The sequence below is a fragment of the Cyclopterus lumpus genome, chromosome 21, assembly GCF_009769545.1.
Source record: "Cyclopterus lumpus isolate fCycLum1 chromosome 21, fCycLum1.pri, whole genome shotgun sequence".
In the NCBI taxonomy this organism is placed as follows: Eukaryota; Metazoa; Chordata; class Actinopteri; order Perciformes; family Cyclopteridae; genus Cyclopterus; species Cyclopterus lumpus.
In genome coordinates, this window is record NC_046986.1 from 21,614,990 (window position 1) to 21,630,357 (window position 15,368).

The window sequence follows — 15,368 nt, forward strand, 5'->3', positions numbered from 1 at the left end:
TGTGAACTTCTGAAAGAGCCAGGCTAGCTGCTTCCCCCCGTTTCCATTTTCCTTAGGCTAAGCTAAGCTAACCAGCTGCATATTTACTGCACCGACAGTAGCCTATCAATCTTCTCATCTAAATAACTTTTACGAAAGCAAATAAGGGTATTTCCCGAAATCTTGAACCATGCACTTCTTTGCGTACACTTTTACGGGGAACTCTGTGAATGTTTTGCAAACAGGTACGTGGATCCAAACACAGCATGCTCACCTGAGCAGAAGTCATCGGAGTAGCGGTCGTAGGTCGCGTGACAGTTCCTCTCATCGCACTGGCATGTGTCTCCGTGGATATCCCCCCAGTCGCCGGAGGGGTCTACATCATGACAGTTACACTCTCCACACACACAGGTCCCTGACGCACACAGCAAACACACAACCACACATACACACACACTGTTAATTTGGTAGTATTACAGTCCAAATAAATCAACAATAAATACAATGAGAAATTCAACTGTGTAAAGATTAAAAAAGGGCGGCGTGCTTCTTGCACTGATGCAGCATGAAGGATTTAGTTTAGGCTACTTTAGGCTGCAGACATTATCTGGCTCACTTTTTCTTCCTTTATAGCTGTCCGCCTGTCAGCCCAAGCAGCAGCCAGAGAAAAATCCCATTTTCTCTTATCACTGGGGACAGAGCACGGGGAACCCCCGGGGGTGGGGGGGAGCCAGGCCAGCTGACAAGCCTGCGGGGCTGTGGCTGGTGCGTGGCTGGCCCTTGGCCCTGGCTCCCTCACCACCCTCATAACCCCGGAGCCCTGGATTCATAGAGCCGTGCACTTTAATGTCTGCCACGAATGTCAGATGACAGCATCTGTACGAGCTAGCTAAAAATGCTACAATAAAATCAGGACTCCATTAGAGTCCCCTTCAACACAAAAGGGCAATCAGTCCTTTCTGTATGTCTTGTGCAACCATATTATCTCCGAGTCAAATTGTTGTGATCCAGAAAGCGCATATAGATGCACATATTTAGCCTCCATAGTTATGCAGCTGCTATCATTTTTTGACAGCACGCCTGTTGGTATATTATGAGCTCAACGGCGGAGGCTAGGTGAGCTGAACAGAGGGGGTGGGGGTGGGGCTGGGGGGGTTGTCAGTTTGTTGGAATGAAACTGAGTCTATCTATTGTGTGCCCGTCAGCCAAATAATTAACTCATTCATTTCGGAGCATAAGTGGAGCCGGAGATATTTCCAACCCTCGCACAGAGACTCGTCACATCTATACAGGGTGATGAAATCAAATCAACCCTCTTGTGTAATCATCGTCCTTGATCCATCTCCCATAATCACTGGGAATTATCTTCCCGATGCTTTAAAAAGGAGGATTATTTCTGACGTGCCGTATATGGGGGGGGAATTGAGAATTGTCTCCCATTATAATCAGCACCAAATTGTCTGACTTCCGAGAATTGCGTTGCACTCGAATGGGGCAGGTTGGAAACGATGTTGGAATATGTTAACATATTTTTACAATACTTGAGGCGGTGAAATACAGGATTTCTAATATTTTGAGCAAAGGCCATATTTGTTGGAAGTGCATGTCGGTAAGTGGTGTTTTGGACCGTTTACAGTACAGGTGCGTTGTATCTGTTACGCCAAGTGCAATATAACATCAAATTAAAGCTAAGCAGTATTATCATATTTCGTTCTTGCCTTCGAAGAGAGGTAATTAAATGTGAAAAGAATCTTCTTTTCATCCATTTCTAAATAACGTGAGGTTCAGTAGCTCCAGAACACAATATGACACGTTTGGTTGTCACTGTCAGTCAAATCTCTGTGATTCCCTCTCCATGTTTGTTTCATTTCATTTACACAGTTTAGTTTTTGCTCAACAAAAAGATAAAGGAAAGTAAATCAAAGCTATACAACCGGCATCTCTTTCCACCTTTCAAAAAGGAATCAATGAATAAATTGAGGCATAACAAGTACTTTTGAATGCATTGCATAATGCATTGCTTAATTAGCGAGCAAAAAAAATAAAAGTGTGTCGCGGTTGATTTGAACTGAGATTGACTCTTTTTAATTGCGGATGTATTTCCTGTGTTCTTTCCTCCGGGGACTCTGGGGATTGCCCGGCCTACAACTGGCCTTTTCTCTGCTAAACAGGAGTACGACGGGCTGCTGCACCATGAACACCGTAGATGCTTGTTCGTGCTGCGTCGGCTGTGCACTCATGGCTTTGTCCATGCAGCCTACCATTTGGCTCTTACCACCAGTCCTCAGCCAGTCCACTAATTAATTTTGGAGAGCTTTACGGAAATCCCGCAGGATCACTTGAGCTCGGGTTCGTCTGTCCGCCGTGCTCTGGTGACGTTCAGCGAAATTAACATGAGGATTCCTTCAATCGGTCTATTCCATGCATTGTTCTTCATCTCTGTGTTTCTCCAGCGATTTGCTTTACTTTGTTTTCCTTTATCTCCATCTCTTTTTTGTCAGACTCAAAACTTGGATGTCAAAACTGACTCTTTTTCATCTGTGACCTAGAGCTGTCATACATGCCGGAAGCTGTGACGGACCAAATATTTGTATAAGTCTATGTTGCGTTTGGATTCCATTCATTCCTTCGTAGCGTCGCTACTTCGTGGGATAGCGTTTGCGTTCAAAGGATACGTTGAAGTTTTCACGAATCATTTATCGTCCTTATGCAACACATGGATGCGCAGCAAAATGCAGTTGCAACCCATTTACAACACAAGAAAAACATGCAAACTATTTCCGGTGACATATTTCAGTATGCAAAGACACAAATATCCCACAATGCAATGCGGGATATATCAGTCATAATAGACGATGGCGGACAGCACAAGTATGTTGAACCTTTGGTCGTCTTCATGACCCGAGATAACAGACAGGAAATGAACCTGATCCCATTTGCAGTGTTTGTTTTCATATTTCCGAGCAACACAATTCAATTCTCACGATGATGAGGTGGGTGCTAACGGGGTTAGAAGCAGTAGTGACAATTAGGGAATTGCACAGCATCCTTGCCGTACTTTATTATTCCACTACATCATTGCTTTGTAAATCTGTGATAATCTGCATAATGGCTGTTTGAACTCATTTTCGTCCATATTTATTATATTTTGTATATATTTTAAATTCTAGATGGCCGTATCACGTTTATCATCAGCGATACACATTAAGTCAAAAACCATGAAATAATTTGACTACTGTACATGGGCTGCGGAGCGGGGAAACAGACCTCTGTTGCTGCAGATTTTGCCATCTGGAGATGTGCATCTCCGCTTGCTTTCCCATGGGCTGATGTCACACTGGAATTCACATTTGTCTCCATGCCAACCAGCAGCGCAGTAACAGTTTCCACAGTAACACTGGCCGTGGCCTGGAAGCAGATCAGAATGCACACGCGACGACTGATGAGTTCACCGTCGTCAGATTTCTACAATAAAACTTCAATTTCCATTTTTTAAGATGTTATATCAAAATATTTTTTTAGAGACCTTCACAAAGAAAAGATAACATGTGCAACATTTAGTTTTAACTGCTTTTAATTTCCACTGTTTGAGACTTGCTAGAAAAATTAAAGTACCCTAATTTCTGACAAACTGATAAGCAAAGCCCATCAATAGTTTTTTTTTAACTTATGAATGAATAATTTACCTCCGCACACCTCCCCGGTGTCCTCGTCCAGACACTCGCTGTCGTCACACTCGCAGAAGTGTCCCGTCACCAGACCCCTGTTGTGCATATTGTCACACATGCAGCTGCCACAGTGGCAGGTGCCTATAATAAAGATGCCAGACACAGTTAAAAGCTCATGTGTGTTTGATAAAAAGGTCAAGCGTGTGCATGTGTGTGTGTGTGTGTGTGTGTGTGTGTGTGTGTACAGTATGTGGTTGGTTGTGTACGTTCTAGTGCCGTGCACTGAAAGAGCCCAGCTGGTTTGCAGATGTGCAAAATGGAGGCTCTGTCTGTGCGTGGTGTTCAGCCTTCAGTGAGCTGGGACTACAACTGTGTGCGTCCAACATGCCCCGGCTTGTGAGTTGGCCAAATTGAACACACTGTTATTGACTAACGTCATGTCTTTCTATTGCATGAGCGAATCAGTGCACCTGTGTTAGGGAAAGAGAGATTGTTTGATATGTTTGAGAGCAAAGAGTTGAAAAGTGTCTCTCTTAACCACACACTGTATATAAGACGTGGACGTAGTCGTCGTGGCGTCGCCCATTGGTTTGTGGACTGAGGTTCTGAGGCCTCGAGTTCGGGGTCGCCATTTTGGAATACGGCCGTCATGTTTGTTTTTCTCGCAACTGATAAATGGAAGTGACCATATTGGGAATGCGGAGAAGTGACGTAGCTGTATACGACTCTGGTAGCAACCTGTCAATCACAGTAAGCCCGCCCTAAAACATATTATGGTCTATTTGACTCTAAATGGACCATAGATTACTAAATGAACATCATGCTGTATTAAAACAGACTTGAAACTAGAGGTTGAGACCATAAACTCATGTTTACAATGTTTACTGAGGGAATAAATCAAATTGCCTGCTTTTAACTGAAAGAAATACACTTTCAAGTGAAATAAAAGTTGTGGCTCATGGCTTTTTTTAAATTATTATTAATTGGAGACCTTGTGGTTTGTTAGAAAATGTGTAAAACATCATCTAACAAATCATGAGTTTTACCTTTGTAAATTTGATTTGTAGTTATTAAATAACTAACTACAAAAAGACGCATGTGATTGTTGTGTCTATATTTTGTGTTGATTAGGTCCGTTTGTTTGTTGCAAATTTGTGTCAATACTTGTTTGTACTTTTTCTTCCTACTGTGCATCACTAAGACTCTTATTATGGATATACGTGTGTGTGTGTGTGTGTGTGTGTGTGTGTGTGTGTGTGTGTGTCTGGTCGCAGCACCTCTGTTGGAGCACACCACCCCCTGTGGGTTTTTGCATAGCTCTTTGCTCTTCTTGCCGGGTAGGTCACACTCCTCCTGGAACTGGCAGGCCTCTCCGAACCAGCCTTCGTCACACTCGCACGTCCCACAGTCGCAGTATCCGCGGTCTAAAGGGAAAGCACAACGCACCCCACGCCGTTCATCAGCGCTGAGAAGCGTTCCCATCGACAAAGCGCTCTACGAAACAGCTGCACGCCAGGAGAAAGATAGTTAGGACCCCCTCGACTATTGGAACAGATCCATTGTACTCTCTGTTTTATTGTTTTAATTTATATATATATATATATATAGATGTGCACATTGTAAGTAATACCTCCCAGGAGGGGGAAGTCATGTGATGCAAAGGGAGGCTGTTGACGACTTATTATAAGAGCTGAGCGAGGGGGCCTCGTACGTCACACTCCATAATTTTCCCGACTCATTCATCGTGTAAACGTCCTTTTTTTTCAAGGGCCATCCATCAGTCATTAGCAGCGGGCGAGTCCCCCGTCTCTTCTCATTATCGATATGTCTCAGGGGACACTTGGGAGCGGGTTCAAGGCGAAGAAGGTGAAGAATATGGAAAGTGCGCTTATGCACCACAGAGGCCATATATCATGTTTAGGAAAATGAACTGGTTTTAATGGACCCTCACACTTGTGTACAAGTTGTTACCGTGTCAACTACTCTCCTCTAGCTGTGTAATAGTTCAAACTCCATATTATTATAATGTATCCACATATTGGTGAGGAATAATCTTGAGACTGTCACACCTTTGGCATATCAAAGCCCTTTTAGCATTTCTTGTTCTTCTTTTTTCAATAATTCTTGAAAATACATCTACTAAAAATCACAGCAGTTGCACATTAACAATTGTTATTGCTTTGTACGTTTGATTTTTAAACACACATTCAGCACAGGCTCTGAATGCTAGAGCTGCAGGAATGAGTACAGAAAACTGGAAATGAGTCAGCATTTTTGCAAATTCAACGAATCAATGTTTTTTTTTGAATGGGTTTTACTAAGATTCATTGAAATATTGAGATTTCAATGTGCTACGATATAAAATACATCAGAAAAGCTTTCAAATGTTTTTAAAAGTGGTGGCTTGCAAGTGGTTAAATGAAACATCATCACTTCGACCAGCCGGCCTTCTTCGTCTCGTTGTGTGTACTCACGCTCATGTTTAGTTTGTCAGTAGTCTCACATTAGCCATTTACTTCTGTCGATTGCATTCACGCTTCAAAAATCAGAAAAAGGGTCAAAGTAAAAGTGTTTGTTTGCCACAACGTTTATTTTACTGCAATAATCCAAAATAAAATGGACACAAACTCCCAGTGGACTTCCCGGGGGTTGGCCTACAAAAACACAGGAAAGATGTAAATGCCAAAACAGAACCAACAAAACCAATTATTTTGTTCTTCTTTTTGGATTCATCATTTAATTGTACGGATGGAGATTCAGGTGTCCCTGCCACCTACTGGCCCCCATTAATCTCCACTTAACAATCACTCTGACACATTAAACGGACTCTTTGTCAGCCGGGGCGAATGTCTGTGTGCGTGGGAAGGAGGCTGTCTGTCGACGGTTTACCTTCCCCCCCCCCCCCCCCCCCCCCCCCCGCAATAATGCCAGACACACGTTACATATTGCCTCTTGAAATGACCCCCCTCCCCCCTCCCACCCACCCTACACTCACTTTGCTTAGATCATATTCTTCATAGCATGATACTCATTTCAGTGAGTAATTACCCCTCCTTGCTCTCCTCTCTCCCTGTGGGTGGCGGAGAGTGAGACGGTGGCACGTCAGCTCGTGTTCTGTGGGGAAAGATCCAGGAGACACCTGTCCCTGGTAATAAGTCGTTCTCAACTCCTGCTTCTCATCTTTCCGGGGGTTTCAACCAATTTTCCAGCTTCATTTGTCACTTGGGTGACATCATCATGCCTTTGAAATACAAAAAACAACCTTTTTTTTTCTCCAACCTTCCCCTGGGCTTGATAACAGCAATGGAGAAACACTTGTTCCTACAGCGAGAGGTCTTTGGAAGTTTAAATTAGTCCCCAATCAAAAATGGCCTTTTACCAGTAGACTTGGATGGACTTGAGTGGCTTTTTTCTCCCAGCAGCCCACGCTGGAATCATTAGCTGACTCACCGCACTGCCCAGTAAAGCTCCGAATATCCAAGTGAAAGCGCAGCAAAATGTGCACTCGCAAAAAAAATGAAAAATCAAACCAGAGATGAACAATTTAATGGGCTGTAGTCGCTTGAGGACTGCATTCCTCTTTGAGTCCCAGTTCTTTGTTTCCTCCGCTCTCTTTTGGAAATCAACAGAAATAAGTAGCTATTAAACCGTTTAGTAATTTTGGACAGACTGCCATTAGTGAGTTGTTCTCCCATGATTAGTCTCACATCTGTCTATAATGTGTGCATATTGGAAGCAACATCTTAAGCTAATGTAGTGCTGATGGAGAGTGCATGTGGAGGAGTTGGATTTGGACAAGCTGACTTCTTATGCACTGCTGATATAAAACCCCCTTGGGTGGGATCTTCTTTGGCAGGTGGAGGCAGGAGGCTGGGGGCCGAGCCAGGAAAAGAGCAGATGTTCTGAAAAGCCGGAGCCTGAGAGAGAGAGAGGCTAGAATATGTTCTTAAAGAACCCTTAAAAACAGCCATCCATCAAGGGGGCGGGGGGGGGGAAGGGTTTTTCGCTCTCATGCCTTCCCATTTGAACTGCCCCTTTGAGACCGGGCGCTTGCGGTAACGTTACAGGCTGTTCTGTTTGATCCAACAACATGTGCCGGTACAGTCGGTGTTGCTGTATCAACTCTGGCTCGGTAATAGGGAACAATCCAAATGAAAGAGTGGTAATGTTCCGATGAAGATTGAACTCAAAGGGGATCGCTCCATGCAGCTCAGTCGTCAGGGGAGAAACGGGCAGCTTGTTATGTCAGATGACTCAGAACATGTTGAATTCTGTGTTTCTACTCCAAGGTTGTTGCTACAGGCCCAATTGGATTCATTTTCCTGGTTGGTTCTCTTTGCAGCGCTGGGAAATGTAACATCCCTTCTATTTGTTACTAATATGGAATGAAACTTTTGTTTTTTTATTATAAATCATTAGAAATATGCAGAGTTAAAAAAAAAAATAGCAGATAGTGATAGGAAAAAAATCATGTATATAACATTTTGATGCATCGACCTGAATGGATAATCGTTGCATAATGGCATCGTAGCCTTCTGAGGCGGAATCGAACCTCAACCAAGTAGCCGTTGCACGCCGTTCACCAGGGGGGCATTGCCTCTGCAAGCGCGATATGAAGCACATGTTGTTTGCAGAAACTTCCAATGCCAACATTGTTTCTGGTGACTGGGTTGCTCACGTCAGCCTTGATATAATAGTCTAATGCTATTCAATTGTTGCAACAGTAATTACTAACAAGTTGATAATGCGGTGTTCCTTCATCGGGACAATGTTGGCCCGCCGCAGCGCCCCGGGCCACCCACTGTGTCTCTGGGTATAAGAAAAAAACCACAGAGAGAGAGAGAGAGAGAGAGCAAGAGAGAGAGAGAGATATTGTATGTGGCCAATAAAAGAGGGAGGGCTGTGAAAGCGAGAATTGCCACGTTTACCCTCGTCTTTGAAAACAGGGAATTTTTCCGACAGAAATCTATGAAAATAACCAAAGATTATGTTTCTCATGTACTGTACCGTAGACCCCCCCCACCCCCCCACCCCCCGCCAAAAAAAAAATACACGTGGATACGGAACAAGAAGATTGATACACGGTCAAAAAACAATCGGCAGAATGAAATGACGAGATGTTGGTTTTTTTTGTTGCACATTTGGCGAGCAGATGTTAGTCCGGGTCGTCATCCCATCGCTCTGCTCCAATGTGGGACGCATCAGCGGGAGGAAAGAATGTGACAGCATCACCGCTTTGTGCGCATCCTAGGACATCCACTCCCCTAAAGCTCCACTGTTCCTCCTTATTTTGTGCCCATAACAGGTCTTTGTGATTGAATTTATGTATTTTCATGGAACAATCCACGGTACGTATATTGTTCGATAGTACAGGGATTTTCTTTCTGCCAATGGATCTAAAAAAGCATACCATGGTACTCACAATTGAACAAAAAGAACCAAACAAAGGACCTGTGGAGTGCGTCTGTATCTGTAATGGTGGGGTGGGGAATGCGATGCATATGTAACAGGAACATAATCCTGTTACATAGGACAGCTATTCATTCTCCTCTAACCAGAGTGAGGACATTTCATTATAGGAACTATATATAACGCCTCCGTTCCAGCATGCATTGCTAAAGAGCACCCTAGGCGGCTAACTTTTGTTCATCCGTATGCACGCAGAGTTTATAAATGTCGAGCTTCCAGTTCACTTGACTTGGATGCCTGTTGACTGCACCCATGGAAAACCCACACAACAGAAAAGGAAAGACTCCCCACAAAAAGGAACAGGATGTGACAGTAATTTACCCCGAGCAAATCTATGTTTCCATTGCTATTAGACCTAAATTAAAATGTCCTCAGCTTGACTGAATTAGCCTTATAATTGAACATCTCAATGGCAGGAAAACCAAAGGAATGGAAATGAAAGAAAACACACACACACACACACACACACAGTTTATCCCTATAAGGAGAAGAAAATAAATCTATTGGATCTGATCAGTGGGCAGTTGTGAGAGGCAGAGATAAGGGAGTCGCAGGTATAGAAATTGGCTGCCGATCTCAGACCGCATGCATGCTGCATGGGCCATTGAGCAACTGAGGTGGGGGTCGGGATGTGTGTATTCTTCTCAATATACTTTGAATATAATTGCTGGGCCCTACGTGCACATGGAAAATCTTTTTTGTAGACGTCCTCTTTTTTTTTCAAGTCCAATTTCTTTTCTGCACCTTTGCAGCAATATTCTGGGAAACGGCTTTGAAACTAAATGTTCTATTGCATTATTGTATTTTCCAAAATGACCAGAAAAAGAAGTCCACACTTGGTAAGAGTTGCAAGACAGTCCACTGTTGGTAATGTAGTAATGTGTGTGTGTGTGTGTGTGTGTGTGTGTGTGTGTGTGTGTGTGTGTGTGTCCGGGTGTGAAGACCCATCCCTCTCCTGATGCGTAGAGGTTCCATTCTCAGTCTGCGTCCCCCAGTGAGTGAGACCCCATCATGAGGCCTCCTCGCTCCAGACTTAACCATAATGAGCTCCTTAACGGCGGCCAACTTGTCTGCCCAAATAAATCTCTCTCCCCCATGCGCACACTCACACTCACACACACACACACACACACACACACACACACACACACACACACACACACCTCCTGTTCTGGGTGCACCCGCATCTCCATTTGACCCCTGACGCTCTCCAGCCCAGTGACCACAGAGGACAGCGGAACAGAAGGACGAGGTTTCCTTTTCCTCAGGCCAACATAGAGGGGGGGGGGAGATATCTCCTCTGATAAGGAGGTTACACATGTTTACACTCTACATCACTTGCCATTAATTTGAGCTTAAATATCTCATATAACTGCCCTGCAATGAATCCTAGCCTTGTGGTGGTTACAACGTTCAGTTTTTTTTGCTGATTTCAATGTGTGTCATTTGTGGTGGTGTTAGATTGTACTGACGGGTGTTTTTTCAGGCTTGTTTGTTGACTAAATCCAAACCTATGGAACAAACCACAGCCCCCCAAAGGACCTTTAACGGCTGTCTCAAATGATTTTTAAAATGACATCAACTCATTTTTGCTCACTCCGCTCTGCAGAGGGGAGGGAAGCGCAGGGTCAGATGATAATTATCTGAGCGTTTGTCACCACGAGCTACCCCCTTTCACATTACCTGTGGTCCTTTGATTCATGATTAATATAAAAGATATTGATTAAAACAGCCTCATCAAAAGGGCACCTTGGACCGCTGCCTCTAAAAAATGACCATACAGTTGATTCAACCTAACCTATTTTTGACAAAACAGATCAGTGTGACCTTCATGGGGGTAAGATTTACTGCAGGAATGTGCCGTCCCACTGCATTAATTTCACTTCTCTAATGTGTGCCCTATGTGTTGACGTGCACTATGTAAAGTAAAGTAATAAAACTGGCCAACCAAGTTCCTAATTACTTCTCTGGTAATATCCTGTTGTTGCAATATGCGAGTCTGCACTGTGCAATACTCTGATTTACTCAGGAGATATCGCTGCATTCATTTATACTGTGCTTATAAACCAATATTCATATTTATTTATATTCTTGCATTTTTCACACACCTAATCGTGGCATTATCTTTTGCACAGTTGTTATATATTGTGCTAGAATGCATCATTTACATTTATTATCTATGTTTTCCATATTTTTATTGTAGAATAATGCAGATATTAAAAAATATATATATATATACGGTATATATATAATTTTTAGGCCCATAGTTTCTTTGCTGGAGAGAGGGTAGTTTGTCACTATATTTACAAACCCTTAAAGAAGGGTGCTTCATTCAGCTGTCTGCAGTATAGGGCCGAGCTCTGCTGCATCCATTACTGACCCATCACTGACAACCACACCTAAGCACTAAAACACGTGGCGCCGTGTGCCATCACACCACCTTACCACGGAGCCTGGGATGTCAAACTTGCATCAGACAATATGTGACTATAAAAACGGTGTTTGCCTCCTCGCTTTAACGCCCAAAAGCCAGCAGGTGGGCTCACGTGTCGATGCATCGCCGTACCCACCGTTGCACGTTTTCCCATTGTGCGTGGCGCAGACCCAGTCGTGGCACTCGCAGCGCGGGCCGTAGAACTTCCCCGGCGCCGTGGCCGAGCAGGTGCAGATGCCGCAGTCACACTTGCCCCTCCCGCTGCAGACCTTGCCATCGGGTGTGCGGCAGCGGCGCAGAGACGACTCTGTGGACAGCTTACACACACCACCCACCTGGCTGGGGAAAAAGAGACAAGTTCAGTTGTTATCCAGCTTTGAAAACGATGGAGGTCAAGGGTCAAGTGTGCCGCCATCTGTGTCCGTTTTAAGTACGAAGCACCACATCTGAGCGAAAACACCTTTGCACACGTCTCTTTAATTTACCGTCTTTAATCCCTAATGTTTTTGTTTTAATATCATTTGCCAGGTTCAACACCCATGTGCCGTCCTCTTTGTTTACCTTTTTTTTCTTCTTACATCTCCGGTTTCCACTGGTAACCCCGTGCTGAATGTCACATTGCTATGAATTGTGGGTAATTCCCTCAGGCAAAGTCTGCAGAAATGTGGATTGACGGAAAGTGTTTATAAAGGGCTCAAAATGTCTGCGAAAGAGTCCCTGGAGACTCAATGATTTGACAGTGGGACAGCCCTAAACCCGCACGGACTGTTGGAATGCGCATCAAAGTCTGTGAGTGTGGCGATTCGTATTTGCCCAGGTTTACCGAGGCCCAAAAAAAAGTTTATGATCCATACAAACACATGAAATCTGAGTTCAAGGTTTTAGTGGGGACATTGGGATTGGGCCTAATGCTGCGTTCACACTTTACTCGCGTGAGTTTACTCGCCCGACAAGTTGTGGTTTATTCGCTTCATTCGCGCCTTAGAGGGGGCGTGGCTTATCTCTGTGACAGTTATCATTTCCACCATCCATCATGGAAGAAATAACCACTAGTTCTGCTTTATACTTGTTGTGGACATCTCACAAACGTCGGAACATCTAACGCCCTCGAGTTTGGGTTCATAACATCACCCGTAGGCTCAAACAGCTCGGTGAATTTCACCGACTCTGTCTCAGCGCTACTAGAGCAGCAGCAGCCAGGGGGCGGAGCGTCTCAACACTGATTGGCTTTCGCAACTCAGCGTCGGGCGAATTTTTCGCTTCGCACCATTCGCGTCTGCATGGGATCTACTTTACAGGGATATTGGGATTGGGCCTAAGGCTCTAGGGGGACATTGGGATTGGGCCTAAGGCTCTAGGGGGGACATTGGGATTGGGCCTAAGGCTCTAGGGGGGACATTGGGATTGGGCCTAAGGCTCTAGGGGGGACATTGGGATTGTGCCTAAGGCTCTAGGGGCGACATTGGGATTGGGCCTAAAGCTTTAGGGGGGACATTGGGATTGGGCCTAAGGCTCTAGGGGGGACATTGGGATTGGGCCTAAGGCTCTAGGGGCGACATTGGGATTGGGCCTAAGGCTCTAGGGGGGACATTGGGATTGTGCCTAAAGCTCGAGGGGGACATTGGGATTGGGCCTAAGGCTCTAGGGGGGACATTGGGATTGTGCCTAAAGCTCGAGGGGGACATTGGGATTGGGCCTAAGGCTCTAGGGGGGACATTGGGATTGGGCCTAAGGCTCTAAGGGGACATTGGGATTGGACCTAAGGCTCTAGGGGGACATTGGGATTGGGCCTAAGGCTCTAAGGGGACATTGGGATTGGGCCTAAGGCTCTAGGGGGACATTGGGATTGGACCTAAGGCTCTAGGGGGACATTGGGATTGGACCTAAGGCTCTAGGGGGACATTGGGATTGTGCCTAAGGCTCTAGGGGGACATTGGGATTGGGCCATCCTACCATTTGGGTGAATGGATTGCACCTGAGGGGTGGGGGGGTCCTCCCATGCTGTCCTCCCTGCCTCAGGTGTCACCTCTTGATGGGAACTTGTGAACCTCTGTGAAACCAGATTCATTGTTTTCATTGTTTCATTTTTTGTCACTTGTATCATAACTTGAGTGTAACATGAAATATTTTTTTAACTTCCTTTCAATTTGTTGGTATTTCAACCGCAATGTCATAAGCCCGAGATGAAGAATATTGGGAAAATATGTAAGTCGTCAGAGCACAGTCAGCCTGTTTGCGTCTACGTAAAGAAAATAACAAATGCCTTGGAAGCCCACATACACGAAAACAGAATGTGAAGAAATAAAGAAATTCTTCACCCACAATATGATTTGTATGTTATGTGTGTGTTACCTTGAATTCTTAGAGAAAACTTTGTATAAAATTTTCATCGGTTTCCCTCTTATGCCTCCAACTTGAATGAAGAAGCAAAAAGCTGAGAAAAGTCTGAATTAATAAGTTAATTAATAAGGCTCATGAATATGTTTCATATCAGCATTGCATCACATTTGCAGAAACACTGCCCCGGGCTTTACGGTGTGCAACAATTGTTAAATTGTAGAAAAATCATAGCAACAGCATGTTACTTAACAAGTACAACAACGTTTTGTAACAAGCCCATAGTCAACGTTTGCTTTTGGTTTGCCACAGGACATGAACCCCCGTCTCCCGGGTGAAAGTCCTGTGTTTGTTTCACCCATCGATCACCCATCCTCACCTGATTTATTTGCTCATTCGTTATACTCGTGATTTTACGACATAACTTCCAAAAATGTACTACGGCACTTTTTTTTGACTGACTGCAAAGACTTTGAGTCATGAGGGAACTAACTCAGTTTTCTCCAAGACTAAGGCAACACACAGTGAGTAATTGAAATCAAACAAATCTAATAAGACAGAAACAGCTTCACCATTCATTAGGCTCTGGCAGCTGTTGCATGTGCTTCGCTTTTACTCCACGGGATCTCCGTGTGAGATTTGTTTCATTTGGATGCTGTCTGACATTCTTTTTCAAATCCTGCCCTCCCAAAACTGTCCAGTTTGGGAACAGTAGACACATTTCAAACAGATCAGGTGTTCCTGACCCTCCCATTGAAATAAAGTAAAGAATGTGGGTGTTCCTTGTGTCATGGAGAGGTTATACAACTTTTATTTCACACAGGTTTCACCCCCGGAAGACCTTTTTGGGCTTGATCACGTTCCCCAACTGTGCAGCCGACTGATTTTTGAATGCATTTTTTCATCAGGATGAGTCTCCTCCCATGATGACTTTCAGCGGTCACTTAGAAGTTTATTTTGCGTCATCACTGTGTTGAGTCGCCCAATATAAATTTTCTCATCTACAACAGCATTGTATTGTGGGATTGTTGGTAGAAAGTAATGACCATGCCAGGGACACTCTTTTTTTTCATTGCAGTGTTGAGGACATGTTACATTTTTAATACAGACACTCAAATGAGATATTCAATCCAAATCAGACTATTTTGGACACTGTCTCTGCCTTGGACTATTTTTACGCTGCTCCATCCTGCGCCAAGTTTTAGCACCTGTTTCAACTAACTAATTGGCAAATTGAAGTAGCCACCGGAGAAATAATGGTTGCATCACAACATCGCAAACTCGATCTGTGCACGTCAACCTTTTTTTTCTATCCGGCACTTTTGTTTAAGCAAGACGGGTCTCAAAATACTTCCTACAGAGGGCGAGGCAGTGGAGAGGCCTGTTGTGAGCCTGCCAGTCACCCAGGTTGTATCCTTCACGATGACTCCCTACTCACTATCGAGGGAACACTGTAGGACTACACAGTGACAAAATGAAAG

The 15,368-nt window shown here is 44.3% G+C and overlaps 1 protein-coding gene across 1 annotated transcript in view; it reads right to left on the reverse strand.

The window, feature by feature from the left end:
* The window catches only part of itgbl1 (integrin, beta-like 1), a 41,640-nt gene that overhangs the window by 24,402 nt on the left and 1,870 nt on the right, over positions 1 to 15,368 (reverse strand). The window contains exons 2-6 of the mRNA XM_034561961.1: positions 11,687 to 11,889; positions 4,925 to 5,071; positions 3,666 to 3,788; positions 3,247 to 3,387; positions 254 to 394 (exon numbers count right to left, since the gene is read on the reverse strand). Of these exons, the coding sequence (XP_034417852.1) occupies positions 254 to 394; positions 3,247 to 3,387; positions 3,666 to 3,788; positions 4,925 to 5,071; positions 11,687 to 11,889 (755 nt within the window). The remainder of the gene's footprint in view (positions 1 to 253; positions 395 to 3,246; positions 3,388 to 3,665; positions 3,789 to 4,924; positions 5,072 to 11,686; positions 11,890 to 15,368) is intronic.